The 24,284-nt window shown below is 36.6% G+C and overlaps 2 protein-coding genes and 1 non-coding gene across 5 annotated transcripts; all 3 read left to right on the top strand.

Moving 5' to 3' along the window:
- Positions 1-2,116: 2,116 nt before the first annotated feature.
- TRNAS-GCU lies at positions 2,117-2,204 on the top strand. Its single transcript has one exon. It is a non-coding gene; the product is annotated as a tRNA-Ser (tRNA).
- A 5,994-nt stretch (positions 2,205-8,198) lies between these two features.
- LOC109242670 (E3 ubiquitin-protein ligase UPL4) lies at positions 8,199-18,491 on the top strand. Of its 3 annotated transcripts, none has more exons than XM_019409511.1 (18): positions 8,199-8,283; positions 9,572-10,200; positions 10,309-10,419; positions 10,518-10,634; positions 10,730-10,888; positions 10,988-11,149; positions 12,736-12,888; positions 12,979-13,097; positions 13,186-14,302; positions 14,417-14,512; positions 14,711-15,940; positions 16,016-16,240; positions 16,322-16,426; positions 17,131-17,211; positions 17,300-17,368; positions 17,452-17,580; positions 17,698-17,781; positions 17,880-18,491. In XM_019409511.1, exons 2-18 carry the CDS (start codon positions 9,604-9,606, stop codon positions 17,943-17,945), a joined length of 4,620 nt encoding a protein of 1,539 aa, XP_019265056.1. In that variant the 5' UTR covers positions 8,199-8,283; positions 9,572-9,603; the 3' UTR covers positions 17,946-18,491. The 3 variants fall into 3 exon arrangements, with proteins under 3 accessions (XP_019265056.1, XP_019265058.1, XP_019265055.1); XM_019409513.1 differs by lacking the exon at positions 8,199-8,283 and adding an exon at positions 8,382-8,588 and having other exon boundaries at positions 14,714-15,940; XM_019409510.1 differs by lacking the exon at positions 8,199-8,283 and adding an exon at positions 8,382-8,588.
- A 1,362-nt stretch (positions 18,492-19,853) lies between these two features.
- LOC109242669 (pentatricopeptide repeat-containing protein At3g09650, chloroplastic) lies at positions 19,854-22,273 on the top strand. Its single transcript, XM_019409509.1, has one exon. It carries the CDS (start codon positions 19,938-19,940, stop codon positions 22,143-22,145), a length of 2,208 nt encoding a protein of 735 aa, XP_019265054.1. The 5' UTR covers positions 19,854-19,937; the 3' UTR covers positions 22,146-22,273.
- Positions 22,274-24,284: the final 2,011 nt, after the last annotated feature.

Here is a 24,284-nt window from a genome sequence, read left to right as displayed (position 1 = left end):
TAAAGCAACTTAGATACCACCATAAACAAGGAATCAATACTCAATATAAACACAGGGCATCAAATAACTGTTGCGACGTGCAACCCGCTCCATAATTACCATTGTTGCGGCGTGCAACCCGCTCCACAAATACCATTGTTGCGGCGTGCAACCCGACCCATATCATTTATCATGTATCATTGTTGCGGCGCGCAACCCGACCCTCACATATTATTGTGTATCATTGTTGCGGCGCGCAACCCGACCCTCACATATTATTGTTGCGGCGTGCAACCCGACCCTCACATATTATTGTTGCGGCGGGCAACCCGATCCTCAATATCATTGTTGCGGCGTGCAACCCGCTCCACCCAGATCATATTTCCTCATCCAAACCACAGTCACAAAATATGATCTTGTGACTGTGGTTTGGATGAGGAAATATGATCTTGGTGGAGCGGGTTGCACGCCGCAACAATAATATGTGAGGGTCGGGTTGCACGCCGCAACAATAATATGTGAGGGTCGGGTTGCACGCCGCAATAATAATATGTGAGGATCGGGTTGCGCGTCGCAACAATGATACATGATAATGATATGGGTCGGGTTGCACGCCGCAACAGTGGTATTTGTGGAGCGGGTTGCACGCCGCAACAGTGGTAATTATGGAGCGGGTTGCACGCCGCAACAGTTATTTGATGCCCTGTGTTTATATTGAGTATTGATTCCTTGTTTATGGTGGATCTAAGTTGCTTTAGTTTATTACCCTGGGTTACTGTTAATATTGTATCTCCCCATAGCATGTTTCCCCCTCCCATATTGCTAGTTGTTTGGTATTCGATTTTCGCTATATATTTATAACTGCACAGGTTTATGTGGTGTCCACTCTAGCCTCGTCACTACTTCGCCGAGGTTAGGCTAGACACTTACCAGCACATGGGGTCGGTTGTGCTGATGCTACACTTCTGTGCATTTTTGCACAGGTCCAGGTTTTGAGGAGCAGCAGCAGCAGTAGTACGGGAGCAGGATTTCATTTACACGAGACTGAGGTAGCCTTGCAGGCGTCCACAGGCCCGGCGTCTCTTCCTTATGTTCTCTTTCGACTGTTGCCTCATTGTTTTCGAGACAGACAGCTTATATGTTTCTTTCAGCCCTTCGTATTTAGTAAATTCGTAGCAGTTCGTGGGTAATGTGACACCAAATCTTGGGTAGAGGCTATTATTGACTATTCCGCGTTTTGATTCAGACTTATAAATTAGACTTCCGCTATTATTATTATTAAATTCCATATTACTTATTAATGCTATAGATTGTTAACAGATTTATTTATTAATGAAAGGTAAATAAGTTGGCTTGCCTAGCTACCACGAGTAGGCGCCATCACGATCCCGATGGTGGGAAATCCGGGTCGTGACAGATAGGGTCGTCACAGAATCATCCAAATTAGAGTGTTGATCTTTTTTCCTGGGGGGATTCCAATTGATGAGATTCGGAAACGAGGGTTTCATTTAAATAACTAAATTACAGAATTAAGTTCTATCTTTTCTTTTGCTGGAGGAGTTTTGATAGAGATACGGCTCGTACAAAACCACTAAAATCATAACATAAAAATGCATTGTGGAATATTCGAAAGCTTCTTTTTTTTTAGTCCAGCAAGGTGGTAAACATAAAATAAAAAAGCAGAAAGAGAAATGAGACTTTTATTTTGATCGAATTTTCTATTTTATATATTTTATTTTACTTTTACAAAAATTTTACAAAAAATGGGAATTTTTTCTTGTTGCTTGAATATTAACTATTCAATTAAAATGAAATATTACAACTATAACAGGCATTTTGGTTTTCAAATTCAAATTCGTTGGAACAAAAGAGGCCCGGCTGGGTACTGACCAGACCAGGCCATGAGAATAAGAGGGTCCTTTCGAACAAAATCAAGACAAAGAAAAGAGGTCTTCTTTATTTTTCTTGATATTCTTGGCTCTTCTGAGCCCTTCCTTTACTTTAGATAAAGAAATAAAGGAAATTGATGATAAAAGTTGTACATATCTATATAATATAGAAAGAAGAAAAGAGAGAAAGAAGGATTCTTTCCTTTATCTTATGTGCTATCTCATGTAGTAATTATCTTTTTCAATTGGGAGAGATGGCTGAGTGGACTAAAGCGGCGGATTGCTAATCCGTTGTACGAGTTAATCGTACCGAGGGTTCGAATCCCTCTCTTTCCGTTGATGACTTGATTTTTTTTTTCAAATTTCGAAATCCTTTGTTCTTATTCTTAGTTAAATGTGTGGAATAGACCAAATCATAAGAAAATTGGAAAATCAAGCAAGGAAAAACCCTTTTTATTTTATTCTTCACGTCCAGGATTACGTCCGGGATCATTAGATAGGAATCTAAAGATGAAGAGAGAAACAAAAAATATCACTACTGTGTAAACGAAGAGTTTGAGAGTAAGCATTACACAATCTCCAAGATGATTTTTTTGAAAAAAAGAGAATAGATCATCCATTTTCTACCGCATATGCTAGTCTGACACCAAGCAATGAAGCTCTTTCTCTAAAAGAATTTTCATAAATTCTTTTCTACTAAGAGTTTGTCATTAACCAAATTTTTTTTTATATACACAATTAGGTATTGTGAGGAGCCTAATAAGGTCTTTCACTGGAAAGGAAAGCGTCAAAAAATAAGGAAATAAGTTAAGCCGGATTTCTCGTGACTATCCAAGAATTTCAATGTTTGAATCGAGGTTTCAAACGGTAAAGCTTATCTGATTTTATTTATTTTAGAATTTTTTTCTCGAATAAATCATGAATTTTCTAGGATATTATTAAGGATCTCATCGAAAACTTACAGCAGCTTGCCAAACAAAGGCTAAGAGAAAAAAGAACAGAGATATGACTGGCATAATATCTACGATTGGATTCAAAAAAGTATAGGCCTCGGGCAATTTGCCGAAGAAAAAACTACTCGAAAAAAGGGTCGAACTAAGACAGATATCGATCAAACTCAAGGTATTAAGCATAACAGACTTTTTGTTCTTGGAGATAATTGCATTTTGATTGAGTTATTGATATAAGGAAAAGGAAAGTAAGTAAGGTAAACAAAAAATATTTCTTTTTCTTTGAACCCACCCAATCAAAAATCCTCCTTTTCTCAAAGGAGAATCGAAAAATCAATAATGTAGGCAAGTAAAATTACATCTCAGTGTTTCACTATTCATACTCCTAAAATTTTACCAAATGTGCTTTGGAAAAGATTTGAAAGTCTTCTCGTTTTAGGAGAAGATAAATTAAAAAGAAAAATATTTTTTACTAATTTTAGAACTTTACTAAAGTCTTTTAGAGACTTTAGAATCCTTTTTTAATATTTTCCTATTATAGTAGGTATATTTGGTTATATTTCTTAAAAAGTACGTTTGTTTTCTATATTTTCATAAGTATTTGAGTAAAGGATACTTTGGTGTGCATTTAAGTGTTTATTTGATCGTATTCCTAGAAGATCAATTTCTTAAAAATATATGTATATAAGACGTGATTTATATTTTATTTCCTCTATTATAGAGTGAGAGTTTTATTTTTAATTTTTCCTTCTTTATTTTCTTTTTCTCCCCCCCCCCCCCCCCCCTACACGATTCTTCTTTTCCTTTCCCCCTTCTTTTCTTACTCATTTCTTCCTTCTCTTTGATTCTCTCTTTCTTATTGGACCCCTTTGTTATTGTACTCCAGGTAGTAAACATTTGTTATTCCTTCTAAAATAATTAAATTTATTCTTTTTTTCCTCCTGCTAATTTTCGAAAAAAATCTGAAAAATACATTTTTTTTCCTCAACTAATTTTTGCTTTCCATTTTATACTCTCTTCATTATTTCATATATAGTCATCTTTGCTCCCATCAATTTTTGCCAATAAGTACCTTAATTGTAGAACCTAGTAAGTAAAAAATATTGTGAATTAGAATCCGTGAGTTAAAAAATCTGACACTATATCTGAATACAAACAAAACAAAATTTAGTTGGATAAGTATTATGCAAATAGTAAATTTCCTTTTATAAATTGCACTATCAATTACGATTATGAATAGGTATAAGAGGACAGAATATGCATGTTCATCATGTACTAAAAAGAAAGAGAAACGTAATGATACATGAATTATCATTCTCACAATAGACTTAAACTCCTCTAAATCACAATTATTCCAGAAAATGCACATTAGACAACGATTTAACATATTCCTTAGAAATTATGAAATAAACTAAATGCATCAACTAAACACACTACTAATTATCAACTTGCAAAAACATAAAACTAAAATCAATAAAATTAAAAAGGAGAAAAAAAATATTACAGGCAAAAGGTAATAAAGCATCAATTACCACTCCTCATGATAGACTTAAACGTCTTCTGAATGGCAAGTGCAATTGCTCCAGAAAATACAATTTAGAAAACGGCTTAACATTATTATGCTTGAAACAAATTAATCTAAATGTAGCAACTACACACAACATTAATCAACCTGCAAAAAAAACAAAAACAAAATCAATGAAAAAAAGAGGAGAAAGAAAACATCAAAATCTTATATATACATTAAGCACAATAATATTCTAATTTTCTGCAATTAAAGCAGGAAAAGACTTCAAACATATTACAAAATGACAATTATTTCCGACTAAGAATTAAGAAAAGTAAAAGAGATAAAAAAGCAAAGATGAATAGTAACAATTAACGTTACAAATTTCAACCTTTTCGACTAAAAAGGTCTAAAAGATACACACACACACACACAAAAAGAAGAAAAAAGAACAACTCATAATTCATCTGCAATGGAGAAATTAGGAAAGAAAAGGAAAAACGGTAAGAAATTAGGAAGGAAGAGGAGGAATTTTAGGAGAAGAAATAAATAGTAGTAGTAATGAGGAAAGATATAAATGAGTTCATTATGTTGGTAACGGCTGAAGACATGGGAGAAAGAGAAGTGAAAGGACGTGATGTGTAGATTTTTTTATTAAGTGACTGTTGGAATTTGTTAAAGAGGAATACTTCTTTTATAAATAGCACATAAATAGGGGGAAAAAAGGAAAAAATAGATAAATAGGATCCTTGGCCAAAGAGAGGTGCCAAGTCATCTCCTATTGTCTCAACTTTATATATATATATATAGATAAACTTTTACCCTAAGTAAATCATTACCTCAACCAAATAGGAAAAGGGTTTATAGGTGATGCTATATAAAGGGTGATGGAGAAAATTTGCCGTACTATTAATTCTTGAGAAGAAAAATCACTTTGTGAAAGTGAGAGTGCAACATAAGCCAAGAGAGAAAATATCATTACAAGAAAAGTGTTTCTTGTTGTTCAAAAACATTTCAGCACAATATTTTGTTCAATTTGTTCTCCGGTGTCTCAGTGTGGATACGCATAGAGTCTTGGCACTATCGAAGAAATTTTAAAACGAGACTCTATTCATCAGGTATGTCTTAGATCCGATCTTTGACATGTAAATAAATTTTAAACACGAAAAGTTCTGCCTATGATTTTTATTGTCTTCCGCTGCGTGTTACGAACATCTATATGCAATCCTTCAGCTTGTTTGATGATAAGGCAAGTCCATCAACTATAAGGAGATAGTGAACCAGCTTCACTGTGAGTTTAATCCAAGAAAGAGCATGATTAGGTAAATATACTTACAGCTGTTGGGAGATTATCCAAAGGTGCCATGGAAGTGTCTGATGTTTCAAAATGATGCACGACCAAAATCAAGATTCACGCTGTGGCTAATGCTGCATGGGAAGTTACTGACTACAGATAGGCTACTCAAGTAGGGATTAGTACTAGATCCAAGTTGCAGGCTATGTCATAACCATCAAGAATCAAGAGATCACCTCTTTGTGGAATGTAAATTTGCGAAAAAGATATAGACAACAATACTTGATGGATGAAAGAAGCCAATTTTCAGGGGACCAATTGAGAATCACATCTCCCGTGGGCAATCAAAAATGCCTAAGGAAGAAGCCAGCCAGCCCGAACTTTCAAAATGATATACACTGAGAGGTCGTTTGGTAGCTGGTTAGAAGAAAGGTTATTCATGTATAAGGAGTAACATAACTTATACCATGTTTGGTAGGCAATAGTTATTTTGTATAAAATTCTGCATAACTAATACCATGTTTGGTTGACATTTTTCAATTATGCATAAATAATACATGTATAAGTTATGAGTCAATCTGTGTATTATTTTATGCGGGGTAGAAGATGGAATAACTAATACATGTATTAGTAATACATGGATAAAATACTGAAATGACAAATTTACCCCTATCACTTTACACATAAGGCTTCCTTATTTCTCTGCCAACCCGTCAACAGGTTTCACTTGATTTCACTTGCCAACTATATACCTTGTCTTCTCTCATTTTTAAAGAACAAACTAGCAAAAGCAAACTGGAGAAGCCACTAGAAAATGGAAATACCAAAACTAAGAAGTGAAAATCAAATATGTCTAAACTTCACATAGTTCAGTAGTATGACGAAGAAGTGAAAGTAACACCCAAAGTTCCTAACTAAATTGTTTCCTACATAAATGGAAAGAGAGAAAAAATAATGCAAAAGAAGGCCAGGGGTATAGTTGTAAACAAGCATTTTACTTTAAAATTTATATAATGTATATCAATTTCTAATACAACAAACCAAACATTGAAAAAAATAATCTCTGCATAACTAATACCTGCATAACTAATCACTGCATTACTTATCCCTGCATAACTAATCCCTGCATAACTAATACATGTATAACTAATACCTGCATAACTCTAACCGGCAACCAAACGACCCCTGAGTGTATTAATGCAATATGGATGGAGAGAACAGGAGAATGTTTTAGAAGAGAGCCACTGCATGACAAAGCATCAAACGAGAGGTTGCATACATTTGCAACATCAGAGCTTCAGAAGGAATCAGGAACCTAGTCCAAAGTTTTATGATGTAAAGTTTGCATTCTGTATTAGTGTTTCCTTAAAGTACCAGAGCTTAGGGAGTACTTTTAGATATGAAGCCTTTAGAGATCTTTTCGTTTTTCTTTGATTAGCCAACTGAGCTATAGTTGTGCTAAAGTTTTGTATTGTTTCAAAACCTCTGGTGATTAATAAAATTATTAGTTACCAACAAAAATGTTGAAGAAGACAAAGTGAGTCTTTCTTATTTGGTTTTATTCGACTAAATTGGTGATTGTGAATTATTTGTGTTGGTATTTGGTTGGTATTGGAGCAAATTTGGGGTGATTTGATTGAAATAAGAGTTGCGAATTGGAAGAACACCATGTTAAAACAACCTAGACAAAATATGTCAATCTGGTAGACTTCGATGAACAACTTAACGGATAGATAGACAAAATATAAGATCAACTCTACCGACCTGGTAGAGAAATTCTTGCTTGACAGAAGTATGACAATCCGGTAGACTTCAATGAACAACTTAATAAATAGGTAGAGTAATAATAGCATCAACTATACCGGATTGGCAGAGAAATCTTTAAGAGCAAAAGTATGACAATCTGGAACAATTTAATCAGGTAGAGAAACCCCTAAAGAGTTTGTGCGGATCTAGGGTCATTTTCTAAATATCACCAATTTTGGTGACATTCCGCTAAGACCGCTCGAAAAATCCCTTTTGTGTCAAGCCCCCTAAATAGCAGTCCTAGAAATAATAATCTGTACACTTCATCTAAATTCGAATTGCATGGCCTACTATAAAATTTCTCAGAGTCGAACCCGAAACTTTTGGTAGAAATGACACTACGTAGCAACTTTTAAGCATGTTGTTTAAAATATATCCACAGTTTACAATGTATTTAAAAATTAGCCAATTTCGCTCAAACTTCAGGACACGAATTCCTAGAGTTTAAACCTCAAAGTTTAAACTTCAGGACATCGTGTTCTAAAGTTCGAAAATTGCATCGAGAAGTTCGACTAGTATGTTCTGGATTTTAAATTGGTAATTCAGCAATTCAGGACACTTAGTCCTAAATTTCAAATTAGCAGTTCAAAAATTCAGGACACTAAATTGTGAAGTTTGGGTGAATTTTATAATCTTTAAATACATTATAAATTATGAATATATTTTAAATAACGGGCTTAAAAGTGACTATCGGTGAAATTCGCCCAAACTTTTGTTTAAGAATAACAATTATCTTCCTACACCGCTCTCTATGGTTGACATGTATTTGTAAAGCATATGAATTGTGATCAAAATTCCATATAGTCTATCACGTGTTACCTTTTGATGGTGAAGCTGCATCAACCTTGATAGTTTCTAGTGTGTAGATACCTTAATCTCATACAATTTGTTTCCTCTTAGAATTTCATTCTTCCTGTAATTAACACTCCACCTACCCCCCCCCCCCCTCCCCCCCTCTTTTCGCTACTCTGTTTTTCATCATTATCTATCATCAAACATCATCATCCTTTATTTTCCATTGTATATATTTAAACACACACACACACTGAACTTGGTGTTGTATGTGTAAAAATTCAACGCAGAAGTTGTGAAGAGGAAGAAGATAAAAGGGGAAGTAATTAATAAAAGAAAAGAAAAGATCGATTAAACTCCACCGCCTTTAGGTACCCCAAGAATTAATTTTTTTATTTTTTTTGGTTAAAAAGTGATTATGGGTCTTGTAATTTTCATCTTATTACACTTTTTAATCATCTGAGTAAAGGCTATTTATCCTACAGAAATTGCATACTTTGTGCTTTTGCCTATTGCTTTAAGCTGATCACCTCCTTCAAATTGCAGAAACTATGTATGTATGATGTGTGTGTGTGTGTGGGCGCGTATTTGCTTAAATCACTTGGACTTTTTCTGGGGTGCCTTTTTCTTGGAGGCTTTTTGGTCGAAAGAATGCATTTTTTGTTGTTGCTAATTTTAGTGTTTTAACGTTGATATGTTGTTCCATTGATGGATTAAAGTTATATACAGTGACTTTTTAGAGATTCTTTTACACTTGTCAGTGAAATTTAACCTATTATAGCATGTTAGTTACCGATAATTACCTTATAAAGAACCTGATCCTATAAATATCTTTTACACCGTCACTCAAGCGGAGCTAGAGTGCCGGAGCGGGTTCGTAGTTTTGGTTCGAATTTCGTATTTGTCTTAAAAATCCCAATAACTTAAAACGATTACAATCTCGAACCCATAAGCTTGAAATCCTGACTCCGCCTCTGCCGTCAGGGCGCATAACATAAACTCACTCTATTGCTATAAGCGTGTACTGTCTGTTTGTTCTACTAAATGATCAACATATAACACTATGATGACTTCGTTTGGGAGGTTCTCCTTGTTACTGGTTAATTTATTGTGACATATTTTGTAATTCCATAAATAGAGAAGTCCAAAATTTTGTTTCCATGGATTAATCAATGAGTGGATTATATCCACAACTTGTGCTATTTATATAAGGACAATGAGTCCTCTATATCCGTTTTGCTTGTTCGAAAATAATGTTTTGTTTAGATGGCTGAAAAATCTGTTGATGTTTGGTGCACTTGAGAATGATTATGGGTTGTTAAGAGAGAAGTGCTTATAATAATAATATTGACAGGACTGCATATAGAACTGGCTTGGTGTTGTTTAATGGGAAACCGGGGGCAGAAAAGAACTGAAACTGTTGATGAACTGCCTGCCGATAAGCGAGCCTGTAGCTCCACGGAATTCAGGCCAAGTACCTCTAATTCAGTGGTTCATACTACAATGAGTTCTATACACGAAAGCCGCAATGGCGATGTGGACACATCATCGTCAAGTTCAGGGTCAAGTGAAGGTGGAAAGGACTCTGCTTATGGATCTTGTGAATCTGATAATAGCTTCAGGGACTATTACAGGCGGCAATCGCTGGACAATCAGGGCAAATTCAAAGGAATTTTGTCAAGTTTGAGCAAGGAATTATCTGATGAATCAGCGTTGTTGGCTGCTCTTACCGAGCTATGTGAATTGTTATCTTTTTCTCCTGACAGTTCGATTTCAAACTTAATGGCAGATTCATTTTCTCCCGTTCTTGTAAGATTGGCTAGACATGAGAGCAATCCGGATATAATGCTATTAGCTATCAGGGCAATAACTTATTTGTGTGAAATTCATCCTCGTTCTTCCGCCTACCTAGTTAGACATGATGCAGTTCCTGCCCTTTGTCAAAGGTTAATGGCCATTGAGTACTTGGATGTGGCTGAACAGGTGTGCCAAGTGGTTTATCAATACTTTATCTTCTTTGTACTAAAGTAAATAGTAGAAAGCTTTTTAGGTGGATTCCTGTGGTTGATTTTTTCTTCTTCTTCAATATAGTGTTTGCAAGCACTGGAGAAAATTTCGCATGACCAGCCGATTGTGTGTTTGCAATCTGGGGCTATCATGGCCATTTTAAGTTATATTGATTTCTTTTCTACAAGTGTGCAGGTAAAGCAATAACATTAAGAATCTGCCTATTGATAAACTGATGAATTGAAGGTTGAGAAGTTGATCTTCTTCTCTTTGTTTTTATTTATCTGTTGCAGAGAAAGGCACTCTCAACTGTAGTAAATATTTGTAAAAAGCTTCCCTCTGAATGTCCGTCACCTTTGATGGAGGCGGTTCCCATTTTGTGTAATCTTCTTCTATACGAGGATAGACAGGTATAATTTGTTCCAAGAGCTGTTCCTGTACTGATTCCTGTTAATTATTTAGTGTAACAATTTTATAACATTGAAATGGTTTCTTCATCTTTCAGCTTGTTGAGAGTGTAGCCACTTGCTTAATTAGAATAGTGGAGCAAGTATGTCGCTCTTCCGATATGTTGGATGAACTCTGTAAACACGGTCTGGTTCAGCAAGCCACACATCTCATAGAGTTGAATGGTCGAACAACAGTTTGCCAATCAGTTTATGCTGTAAGCTGTTGTTTGTTTTAGTTGCAGTCATCAGATATGAATATCCCTTGTCTACATTCTTTATTGTCTTGGTTTAGAAGTAATTTTTTCCCATGTTAGGGTTTAATTGGGTTACTTGTCAAACTGGCTGCTGGATCTATTGTGGCCGTCAGGACTCTCTTTGAACTTAACATCAGCCGCATATCAAAGGACATTTTATCCACTTATGACTTCTCACATGGGGGGCCTTCCACTCTGACGGTTGATGGGCATTATAATCAGGTCTTAGCCTTATATAGTGTCCTTGTTCTTTTAATTGTTGATTGTTATGTTATTTTAAATGAAATTCTATTTCGCAGCTATACATATGAAAAGGGAATTGTAGCATAGATTTGATCACAAAGAAAAAAAAGAAGCAACGGGGAGTTGTCATGTAAAAGAATTTTCTACTTACGTCTGGTAGTCATGAAACCAGTTACACTTTTGGTTTCTCAAAGACTGTTGGTAACTTTGACCAGATAATTCTCTGTTGCCTGGTAATATTCGTTTGGCGAGCATGGTTTTTGTGCTTTATCTGTTGACTCATTGACTGGCGCTTGCTCGGATTTTACCTGTCAAGTTGAAAAAGAGGGGGACCAATTAGGTTGCACTGTAGTTTTTGAGTGATATCAATGCCTACTCTTTTATGTGGAAAATAAGTGATCCGTCATGGCTTCATTCTGTTTTAGTATGAACTCATGGATTGCTATTAGAGGAGCTGCCGGGTGTTCTTGTTGGAACAGATAGAATGTGGAAGAGTGATGCTATCATGATGAAAATTTAATATTATTCAAGTGTATGATCTTGGACAACTGCATCGTTAACCAAGTTTATGGAAGCTAAGAGCTATGGTTAGATTAGGGTTTAAAGGACCGCTTCTTTGTTTGAAGAGAAGGAAGAAGAGTAGTATGAAATAATAAAAGGGAGTGTAGAGGAATATCCCCATAAATTTGATGTGCAAGTCTTGACTTGCAATCTTGGAGTAGAGGAATACCACCATAAATTTGATATGCAAGTCTTGATTTTTTATCAAGTAATAATGATTTTATTGATACTGGGAAAGCTCCTATATACAAGAGGTATGCCAAAAGTAGAGAATCGGCAGAAAGATATGATTCTCTATGAAAGACATCCATCGTCTATACAATTAGGAACCTCATGGGTGTACCAAAAAGACATTAAAAACAGGAGGCTATTTCTCAGATGTACAAAATCAAGCTCTTTCCATTCAAAAGGTCTCCTATTTCTCTTCCTCCATGCTATGCTAATTGAGAGAATTAGCATTTTATACCTTCTAGTCTTAGATTTTAGGAGAGGGAAATAGGAAAAAGATAATGGGTGAAAGGTGGCTGAAAACCAAAAAAGAAAAATCACCTCAACATTTGAATATGAGTCATCTGGATCTTTTCATATAAAAACATTGTAAATCATGTGTCTGATCGCTGAAACAAACAGCTAGCATACAGTGGTGGGATCATCAGGAGTTCATCGTTTTTTGCCCCTGCTCAATTCTGATGAAATAGGGCTTTGTCTGTCAATCAAGTGACATCTTTTCGTTTAGGTTTGTTTAATATCAGCAGATATTAAAAAAAATATAAGCAGATGTTCCATTACTTTCTTCCTTTATGGGGTTGTAGCAATTCTACCTATTGGGAATGCCTTCAATTACATAAGCATTAATTTGAAGTGTTTCTTGTCTATTGGTAGCTATATATAAGTTTAGGACGTCAATTATTGAAATGTCAGTGTATTGGCTCATATCTTGTCAGATGGTTATGTCTCTACATGTGATGACTGCTGAAGCAATAGTGTTCTATTGTGTTCCTCAGGTAGACGAAGTTCTCAAGTTGTTAAACGAACTTCTTCCTCCCATATCCAGAGAGCAGAATATCCAACTAGCTGCAGACAAAGAACACTTCCTCATCAATCACCCTGATCTTCTGCAGAAATTTGGCTTTGATTTATTTCCTGTGTTAATCCAGGTGGTTTGTCTTAGTTGTGGTATCTAAATTAGTTTGCTCTAGTTTTTGTCATTCTTTCTTTAACTAACCTTTTTTTTAATCATCAAACAGGTGGTCAATTCTGGTGTAAATTTATATGCTTGTTACGGCTGTCTATCTGTTATCAATAAGTTAGTTTATTTCAGCAAATCTGACATGCTCAAATTTCTTCAAAATACTAATATTTCAAGGTGAGATGGTTTCATTTACTCCATGCTTTTAGCAAAATCTTAATATCTTCTTTCTATTAGGCTATGTTGACTTATCTGTATGTTGCAGCTTCTTAGCTGGAGTTTTTACTCGCAAAGATCCTCATGTTCTGATACTAGCCCTTCAGATTGTTGATAAGCTTCTAGAGAAGCTCTCTCATGTTTTCTTGAACTCATTTGTAAAGGAAGGTGTTCTCTTTGCTGTTGATGCATTTCTTTCCCCGGAAAAATGTTCGCAGTTTCTATATTCCGATGAAACCTGCCAAGGATCAGTACCATGTGCTGCAGTAAAATGTCTTTGTTTTGCTTCTGAGTCTTCAACAGGACCCGAAGCAAGGACCTGCAAGATAGAGAAAGAAACTGTTCAAAATCTTGCTAGGCATATCAGGACCAATTACTTTGCAACAGACTCAATGAATTCTGATTTAGGAATAACCGATGTTCTACAGAAGCTGAAGACTCTATCTTCTGCGTTAACTGATCTGGTCCACAAAGCTAGCAGCAGCATTGCTCCTCTTCAAGAGAAAGAAGACTTTTACCCTGTTTTGCATCAAATTATGTCAGAGTTAAACGGAAATGATGCCATTTCCACGTTTGAGTTCATTGAAAGTGGAGTTGTAAAGTCTCTCGTGAATTACCTTTCCAATGGCCAATACTTGGGACAAAAGGTAGATGGTGATGGTTCAGTAGATCAGCTGTATATTGTAGAAAAGAGATTTGCGCTGTTTGGTAGATTACTTTTGTATAACTCAGTCCCTCCTCTGGAGGACTCCGCCTTTCTTGCACTGATAAAGAGATTGCACAGTGCACTTTCCTCTGTGGAGAACTTCCCAGTCATCTTGAGTCATGCGTCTAAGCTACGAAACTCGTATGCTACTGTCCCATATGGGCGTTGTACTTCATATCCTTGTCTGAAGGTCCACTTTGTGAAGGGAGATGGGGAGTCGTCACTTGGAGATTATACAGAGAGTGTTGTGAATGTAGATCCTTTTTCGCCTTTGGAAACAATTGAGGGATACTTGTGGCCAAAAGTGAGTAAAAGGAAAAGTGAGAAGTTGAAACCTCCCACTCTGGCTATAGAGGAAGAGTCATCCTCTCGTTCATCACAAGATGCAAGCACGTCTCAAGGCAAAAGTCCAGGACCCATGGAATTGGACACCACACCCACCAATGCCCATGAAACACAGGTTTGTTTATCAAAATTTTATTTGTAGTAATTGCTTCTCAATCTGTTACGTTTATACCTTTTATTTAATGGTAATGAGCTTCCTTCATTCAAAATTCTTACGGTTTTCTCTCAGGAGGTGAAGGGTAACTTACAATTATCTGTTGAAGTGGAAACTATGGATATAGAAAAAACAAAGAGTGATTCAATGGATATTTCAAATATTAATGCAGTAAGTCGTTTCCTTTGGTAATAGTTTTAACAAGTTATTTCTTATGTACTTTTAGCATGTCCTCAATTTTTTCTTCGCAATGTGTAAGTGATTCTGTATTGTGGTATAAATAGCCGGGGAATCTTATTGACTATGTCAAATCAACGTACTCTGCATTCTGACATATCCCTGATGTTATGTTCCAATGTTGCCTTGAAGGAGTCTTTGGAGAAAGGAAAACTTTGTTCGTCTGAAGATGATAGTAGCACAAGTTTAGAGTGTACTGGATGTTCTGATGATGAAGATGTTGCACCAAAATTGATATTCTACTTGGAGGGACAGCAGTTGAACCAGAAGTTGACCCTATATCAAACTGTACTCCAGCAGCAGATTAAAGCAGGGAATGACATCATTACTAATTCAAGCATGTGGAGTCAAGTACACAGGGTGACCTACAGAAGATTTGTGAGACATAAACCAGGATGTGCTCAGAGTGGCAAACACGTCGTAGATTCTACTCCATCTGAGAAACCTATAACATGGTGGCAGTACACCCCATATTTCTCTAGCATGTTTGGCTCCGAAATGGTTGATCTTGAGAAATCAAGTCCAACTTATGACATCTTATTTCTTCTGAAAAGCTTGGAAGGCCTGAACAGGTTCAGTTTTCATCTCATGTCCCGTATGAAAATATACGCTTTTGCAGAAGGGAAGACCACCGATTTTGGTGATATAAAGTTCACAAATTCTGATCTCCCTCAGAATGAGTTTGCAAACACTAAATTAACAGAGAAACTAGAACTGCAAATGAGGAATCCTTTTTCTGTTTCCGTAGGTGGCATGCCACCTTGGTGTGGACAGTTGGTTAATTCATGCCCCTTTTTGTTTGGTTTCGAGGCAAGATGCAAGTATTTCCGCCTGGCTGCATTTGGTAAGCCGCCAATCCAGCCTGAACCGTCATCTCATAATACGGCAGGGGGTATGAGCGGTAGGCATCAAAACAATGGTGGCCTTCGCCGGAAAAAAATCTTAGTTCATCGAAATAGAATTTTGGATTCTGCAACACAGATGATGGACCTCCATGCCGATCAGAAGGTTGTCATTGAGGTGGAATATACTGATGAGGTCGGTACTGGTCTTGGACCGACCTTGGAATTTTTTACCTTGGTCAGTCATGAGTTCCAGAAGATTGGGCTAGGGATGTGGAGAGGTGATCGCATGGCTAGTGGAACCATGAGTGTAGAGGAGGAATCTGGAATGCTCTTCTCTTCTTTTGGTCTCTTCCCTCGCCCATGGTCCCCTTTATCCCATTCATCAAGTGGCCTAGAGTTCTCTGAAGTGCTGAAAAAGTTTGTGCTTCTGGGGCAGATAGTTGCAAAGGCTCTCCAAGATGGCAGGGTTTTGGATCTTCCTTTATCCAAAGCATTTTACAAACTTGTTCTTGGGAGGGTATGCTCCATTTTTAATAGGCCACTATGTTAGTTCTAGTTCTTGAGTTTTCCTTATGTTCTCTTCTTTTTGTAGGAACTCACGGTATATGACATCCAGTCATTTGACCCCGAACTTGGTGTGGCTCTCCTAGAATTTCAGGCTCTTATTGAAAGAAAAAGACATCTGGAATCTGAGGGAAAATCATCGTTAGACCTTGAACTTAATTTCCGGAATACGAAAATTGATGATCTTTGCCTTGACTATACTCTTCCTGGATATCCAGATTATGTCTTTAATTCTGCATCCGATGCAAAAATGGTTAGGCACTCTACAAGTTGATGCCTGATATTTTATGAGATTCTAACTGCCAATCATTGAAGTTGATGACTTGCTTTCTAGGTTGACATGTCTAATTTAGAGGAATATGTTTCACTCATTGTGGATGCTTCTTTAAATTCTGGGATATCAAGACAAATTGGAGCATTCAAGTCAGGCTTTGATCAGGTCAGTGTCAACCAAACGATCTTTAAGTATAATCTCTTGCTGTTATAGATCTGCAACTGTAGTTTGCATCAGGGGAAAATCAGTTGAATGATTTGTTAATTACTCTCTGGAAGTGGTAACACCAGAAATTTGTAATAATTTCCATGTATGTTTTCATCACATTTTAAGATTTGCTGGTCTTTTGAAGTATGTGTCATCCGGCACATGAACACTAGCAAGCCAGTTAAAGTATTTAGATATTAGCTTTCATTTAAGGGAACTATCCAGAAAATTATGTATTTTAAAGATTGTGCAATTTCATCTGCATTTGAATTACTATGACATTGTTTTTTTCTTCTTATTGAAATGGCAGCATTTTAGAGCTACTTCATCAAATTAAATGAGAAAATCAGTTACCCCACATATCTTATATTGCCATAAGATTTGGTTGGATCTGTTCTTATCAGTGTAATATCTGATATGTGGGTCATCAACCCACATGATATTAACTCAATTTATTAAGGGGGAGTGTCCATTAAGGTAGCTTGCTACTTGGGCTCTCGCGTCGCCCATGCATTGCACTACTGCACGGGCCTGGCGCACCCCTCCAAAACAAGAAAAGAACTCTAGAAGTAGTTCACATGTTACTCATTTTTTTCTTTAAAGTCTTCGCCCTCTCTATAGCAGTCCAATATCAGTCCTCTTAAGTGTTGTCGGTTCCTCAGGTTTTCCCCATCAAACATCTCCAAGTATTCACAGAGGATGAATTAGAGCGACTGTTGTGCGGAGAGTGTGGATTATGGAACGTAAGTTTTGCTTCCCGAGCAGCTATTGATATACCTTAAAAGCTCAATTTCCTGTTACATTTTCACTGATTATCATTCTTTTGTGCAGTCCAATGAGCTTCTGGATCACATCAAGTTTGACCATGGGTACACTGCTAGCAGTCCTCCAGTTGTAAATGTTTGTATCATTTCTTATCTTTTCAGATTTTATTCATGGAACCAATTGCTTCTTTTGACAATTGATCTCCTGGAAAATTGCAGTTACTCGAAATTATGAGGGAGTTTGACAGCAAACAACAGAGAGCATTCCTGCAGTTTGTGACTGGTGCACCTAGACTGCCCCCAGGGGGTCTGGCATCTCTAAGCCCAAAGTTAACAATTGTTCGGAAGGTCCGTACAATGTAGATTTCCTGAGTGCATAATATAGTCCAATTGACAAGAGAAAGATATCCGTCTTATATTATGTTACGTCCTGCTCTAATGTCAAGCTCTTTTGGTTTGTGGCAGACTTGCAGCGTTTGGGTTGATGCTGACCTGCCTAGTGTGATGACATGTGCCAATTATCTGAAGCTACCACCTTACTCTTCAAAAGTCGAGTCCTATCTCTTTCACTGCCTTGTGTGAGGTCTCTTTTGCTTATTATTATTTGGCAAACAAATAACTTTGTTTATTTTCTTTAAATTTTGCAGGAGAAGATGAAGGAAAAACTGTTATATGCCATAACTGAAGGACAGGGCTCATTCTACCTTTCGTAGGTTCCATGTCTTGGTCAATCAGGTACATTACTTGTGAATATATAGTTCAGAGTAGGTGGCGGCGGTGTAAATTCGTGACTTAGAAGAAGAATCGCGGCAGCCGGTGGTTGGTTGGTGGAGTTGAACAAGGAGGTGATTACTGCTGCTGCACTGACTAAACTTGGTGGTTGTGTAAATCAATGGTTAAGTAGTATAATAAAGTAGTTAGTCCAGTTCTTAAAGGTGAATTGTACAGTGAATAGTTCTTGGGAGGTTTTTTAAGCTTGGTTCAGTTAGTTTTTGGTACATATAAACTATGTACAGGAAACAGTTGCAGATTTATATTCCACTTAAGGTCAGTTTGATGGAAGATGAAAGCGAAATAGGTTAGTTTGCTCTCCTCTTATTTTGTTTCGTTTCGTTCTTTCCCGTTCTTGAGGGGTTACAGCATGATGGAAGTATATTTTGCAATGTATCTACTGAAATGAACTTGAACCAAATTGCCAGATTTTTGTTGGAACTGGTTGGACAAGAAAATTTACTTTGGTCTGATGGCCAAAACCACAACCAATAGAAGCTCCCCTCAACACTTCTTATGGAGGAAACTTTACTTGGTTCTGATACTAAACTTAGCTTTCTTTTTAGTAACCGTAATAAGTAGTATTGATTTAGAAAGGGAACCTTGGGGGTAATCGGCAAAGTTGCTTCCATGGGATCAAGAGGTTACGGGTTCGAGCCGCGTAAACAGCCTCTTGCAGAAATATAGAGCAAGACTGTGTACAGTAGACCCTTCCCCGCACCCTGCACATAGCAGAAGCTTAGTGCACTGGGCTGCTTTTTTTTTTTAATAGTATTGATTTGGTCATAAGAGGATGGATCTGAACTCTTTCATTACCATTAATTTTGTAGTGATTATGGCTAGAGGAAATGGAGGGTCAAAAATCTTCGTTTTGATTCCTCTTTCTTCAAGTGGACTCCCTCTATTTCCACCAAAACAATTCTGTGAAAACTATGGGCACTAAATAATAGAAACTTGACATATGCGATTGTTCAACAGTTTAATTTCTTTCAGGGGTTAGAGTTGTCTAATTTGTTACAAAATCGACCTTAGACCATAAGGCAGATGTTCTACCAAAAACATTCCTTCTACTTCTCCAGTAGTTTTTCAACATAATTAATTAATAATTTGATTAAATAAAATCATAAAGAAATATTTAATTAAAATGTATTTCACATTCCTTCCCAGTAGTTTTTCAACATAATCAGTTAAAATTTGATTAAGCGAATAAAATCATAAAGAAATATTTAATTAAAATATATCTCTTACTTTATATCACATCTCTATTCGATCCATGAAAATTTAAGTTGTTGTGGTTCCTAAACAGAGGCGGAGCTAGAGAAGCAGATACGTGTTTGAGCGAACCTAGTAGGTTTTACTTAGACCTTGCATTTGTATTAAAAAATGTACTAAATGTATAAATATTAATTGCGAATCCAGTAACTAAACGAGATATGAGTTCGATAATAATTTCAGAACCCATAAACTTTAAATACTGACTCCGCTTCTGTTCTTAAGAAACGTAAGATCAGAAAGAAATAGAAATGTATTTTCTCATATCCTGTGTGAACGGAGAATATATTGTGCATCGAGATATTTTTTTGCTTTTAAAAAAAAGTTTCAACAAAGTGTTGCTTCTTTGTTCATTTAGTCGAACTTATAGTCCGAACAAGTGTCATAATTTAGGCAAATTCAAGTTGAAAAAAAATATACTTTTTTTTAGAAAGTTGTGAAAAAAGAAATCAAGAAAGTACAAGAGCCACCCAATAAATGATTGCCAAAACAAGAGGAAGGAAATATCGTATGACGTATTTCATCCCTTCTCCACCCAAAAGCCCCTTTTAACCCCTCAAAAAATAAAAAATATCTCACACCACCTTATCACCATTCCCCCAATTTAAACACTGCTCCTTCCCTCTTTCTCCTCTTCTTCTTTCCCAAATGTTCAAGAATTCATGACAACTCTACTACCCCCCACCCCCCCTTCACCCTCCCCCACTTCACCATCTTCTCCATTTCCTTTCTCCCACAAAAATCTTTCTTTCCACTTTACTTGTAAAGCTACAAGTTCATTTCAACCACAACCAACTTCAAATTCCTCAAACCCAACTTCCTTAATACCTTCCAAGAACTCATTTTTATCTTCTCCTGATAATACCCTTTTGACCCTTTTACAGCAGAGGAAAACTGATGAAGCTTGGTTATACTACACCAAGAATCTTGATCAACAACAACTCCCTAACCCCACTTGCCTTAGCCGTTTAGTTTCTCAATTATCTTATCAAAATTCCACTGTCAGTCTCCGCCGTGCTCAGTCCATTATCCAACGCCTCCGCCACGAGCGGCAGCTCCACCGTCTTGATGCTAATTCCCTTGGTCTACTTGCTAGTGCTGCAGCTAAAGGTGGACATGTTCTTTATGCATCTTCTATTATTAAGTCTATGTTAAAATCAGGTTATCTTCCACATGTTAAAGCTTGGAGTTCTGTTATTAGTAAACTTGCTTCTTTAGGTGATGATAGTCCAATGGAAGCTATAAAGATTTTTAGTGCTGTTACTAAAAGGGTTAGAAGGTTTTCTGATCCTGCTGTTGTTAAGTTGTCGAAGCCGGATACAGCTGCGTATAATGCTGTGTTAAACGCTTGTGCTAATATTGGTGATAAAAATAGGTTCTTGGAGTTATTTGATGAGATGAGTGAGTTTGATTGTGAGCCTGATGTTTTGACTTACAATGTGATGATTAAGCTTTGTGCAAGAGCTGATAGGAAGGATTTGCTTGTTTTTGTGTTGGAAAGAATACTTGAGAAGGGAATTCCGTTGTGTATGTCAACGTTTCAGTCCCTTGTTGCTGCTTATGTTGGTTTTGGTGATTTGGTGACTGCTGAAAAAGTTGTTCAGGCAATGAGGGAAGGGAGGAGGGATCTTTGCAAGATTCTAAGAGAGGCCAATGAGGAAAAGCTGTGTTTGAGTGACACGGATGTGTTTGAAAAGTTGCTTCCGAATTCTGTTAGTTCAAGAGATAATGAGCCACCTGAGTTGTCTCGAGTATTTGAACCAAATTCTAGGATGTATACGACTTTAATGAAAGGTTATATGAACGCAGGCCGTGTTACGGATATGGTGAGGATGCTCGAGGCTATGAGGCATTTAGGCGATAGTGAGAGCCACCCGGATCATGTCACTTACACAACGGTTATTACTGCGTTTGTGAAGCAAGGTTTAATGGATAGGGCACGGGAGGTGCTCGCCGAGATGGCCAGAATTGGCGTACCTGCTAATAGAGTCACTTATAATGTTCTAATCAAGGGATATTGCCAGCAACTGCAGATTGACAAGGCTGAAGAGCTGATTAAGGAGATGTTTGATACTGGAATAGAGCCTGATGTGGTTTCCTATAACACAATTATTGATGGATGTATATTGGTCGACGACAGTGCAGGAGCTCTTTCTTACTTCAATGAGATGCGAGCGAGTGGTATTGCTCCGACCAAAGTAAGTTACACCACTTTGATGAAAGCTTTTGCCTCGTCTGGTCAGGCGAAGCTAGCTAACAAGGTATTTGACGAGATGCTTAAAGACCCTCGAGTTAAGGTTGATTTGGTCGCTTGGAACATGTTGGTTGATGTATACTCTAAGCTTGGAAAGGTTGAGGAAGCAAAGAGTGTGATTGAGAGGATGAAAGAAAATGGAATCTACCCAAATGTGGCTACTTATGGGAGTCTTGCAAATGGAATTGCTTTGGCTAGAAAGCCGGGAGAAGCGCTTTTGCTTTGGAATGAGATAAGGCAGAGGTGCGGGATGGGAACAGGAGAGGAGTCTAATCCTTCTTCAGGTCTTCCACCATTGGAACCTGATGAAGGATTGTTGGATACTTTGGCAGACATATGTGTTAGGGCGGCTTTCTTCAAGAAAGCTTTGGAGATTGTTGCTTGCATGGAGCAACATGGGATACCACCAAATAAGACTAAGTTTACTAGGATCTACGTTGAGATGCACTCGAGGATGTTTACCAGCAAGCATGCATCGCAAGCTAGACAGGACAGGAGAAAGGAGCGAAAACGAGCAGCTGAGGCATTCAAGTTCTGGTTGGGATTGCCCAACTCTTATTATGGAAGTGAGTGGCGCCTTGATTCAGTAATTGACGAAGAATATGCATCTGAGTAATTGAAGGTGAAATGGATCAGGTTATAGAACATAGATATTATACTTGAATATAGATTTGAAAGTTTGTTATGTTTATACATTTGAATAATCTGATATAGCTTTCTACTCAATTCTAGTATAGTTGGACATAGGGGTGTTCATGGTTCGGTTTGGATCGGTTTTTTCCTAAAAAGAAACCAAACCAAGTAAGTCGGTTTTTCAAATATTAGAACCAAACCAAACCAATTAAGTCGGTTTTTTTCTCGATTCGGTTTATGTCGGGTTTTGTCGGTTTTTCGGTTTATTCTTAAATATAAGACATACACTACCAAACACATATTCCAGCGACCACATTTTCAACGTCACACTATCAAATCAATTGCCCTTTGAGAAATCTATTATTTTTCCAAGATATATTGATGATAATTGAATCAAATGATGAATAATTTAAGGACTCAATTAAAAATATATTATTTTTAACACGAAATGGATTCTTACACTTAACAAAAGAAAACTACCAATCAAACTAGAATGTAAAGGTAAAGAACTATACTAAAAGTGCAAACTATTAACATTTACCATAAAATTTTTGAAACTTTGTTTAAAAATATACATATATATTGGTTTAATAATAAACTTGAAATAGCTACTCCTATAGTCGGTTTGGTTCGGGTTTTTTTCGATTTTTTCCTGATTAAAACCAAAACCAAACCAAATTTGATCGGTTTTTAAAATTCAAAACCAAAACCAAACCAAACCAAAAAGTATCGGTTTTTTTGATCGGTTTAGTTTGGTTTTCGGATTGGTTCGGTTTTTCGGATTTTTATGAACACCCCTAGTTGGACAGCAGGACTTCAATGTAACGAAGCCCTGATTTAACCACACTGTATTCCATCTTTGATAAAGAGCAATTATACCTTTATGTCCTCAACTTGTTTGGGACTTAGGCATAGTAGTAGTAGTTGTTGTAATTATACTTTTATGTGCTACCAAACTTTGTGAGGTGTATACAATTACAAGATTTTCAATGCCTCCATCCTTAACTAAAGGTCTCAGGTTCGAGACCAGGGAATCGAAAAGATCCTAGTAGAGCACTTACCCTTTAATGAATCTTGCGCTGCGTGAATCCAGATTAGTTGGGGCCCAAAAGAAGTATCTGACACCACCAGGTAGGAAACCAAAAAAAACGAAAGGAAGTTCTGCCACTCGAGTTTAACTTTGCGTCATATGGTTCTTGTTTCATTTAGCATAATTATGATTCTTGTTTCATTTAGCATAATTATGATTCTTGTTTTGGCTTCTGCTGCACGTAGAGACTCACTTAGCTCCCCCTTAACAGAAGACCAGCATAATACGAATATCCCAAAAGAAGCAAGTGCACACTAAACCCAAAAAAAAAAGGATAAAAACATTTTTTCTAAATGCATGATAAGAAGAAAAAGAAGAAAACTTCAAATCCTACATATACAAAATATATAATTAGAGCTTAAAGTATAAGAAAATTTCCAGTCATACACAATTTTTGGCCGAATATATAGGCAACATTTGTTGTTGGTTTGCCTTCAAATGTTGGAGTTTCTGTTGTATGATAATCTATCAAATACAAAAGAACAAAATTAATCCAAACCCATCAGTAATAGCAATATCATAATTCAATATAATTATACATCCTAATTTAAAGACAAAAACTAAATAGCAAAAAGCTCTAAGAAAGATTCTTCACTACCAGACAAACTGAAAGGAAGAAATAAATGGGCAGACATATGGAATTTCAAAATGATTAAAATTGGGAGACGTTTAGGCTTTGATAGAAAAAAAATGTATGAGGCTTTTGAAGTTCCACCACAAAGAAACGGTTTTTTATTTATGAGGCTTTTCAGTTTTGAATAGGTAGTAACGGTTGTTTTACTTGATAATAATAAGTGGAAAAAAAGGCAAAAAATCCAGATAAAATATAAATATGAATGTTGAGAAATGATATTTGTTTTTTTCACTTTTAGCCTGCACCAGAAACTATTTATATTCGGTAGCCGAAAAAATACATAAAATTTAGAAAGAATTACAGTCCATGTCACTTGGCCTAACAGCCCAACCGAAAATGGCCCACATTTGAAGCTCTTACCATATTTAGCTCATGTTGTACATAACTTGAAAGAAACT

This window comes from Nicotiana attenuata, unplaced genomic scaffold (assembly GCF_001879085.1).
Source record: "Nicotiana attenuata strain UT unplaced genomic scaffold, NIATTr2, whole genome shotgun sequence".
Classification (NCBI taxonomy): Eukaryota; Viridiplantae; Streptophyta; class Magnoliopsida; order Solanales; family Solanaceae; genus Nicotiana; species Nicotiana attenuata.
The sequence above is the reverse complement of the archived record's forward strand: the minus strand, read 5'-3'. Positions and strand labels throughout refer to the sequence as shown.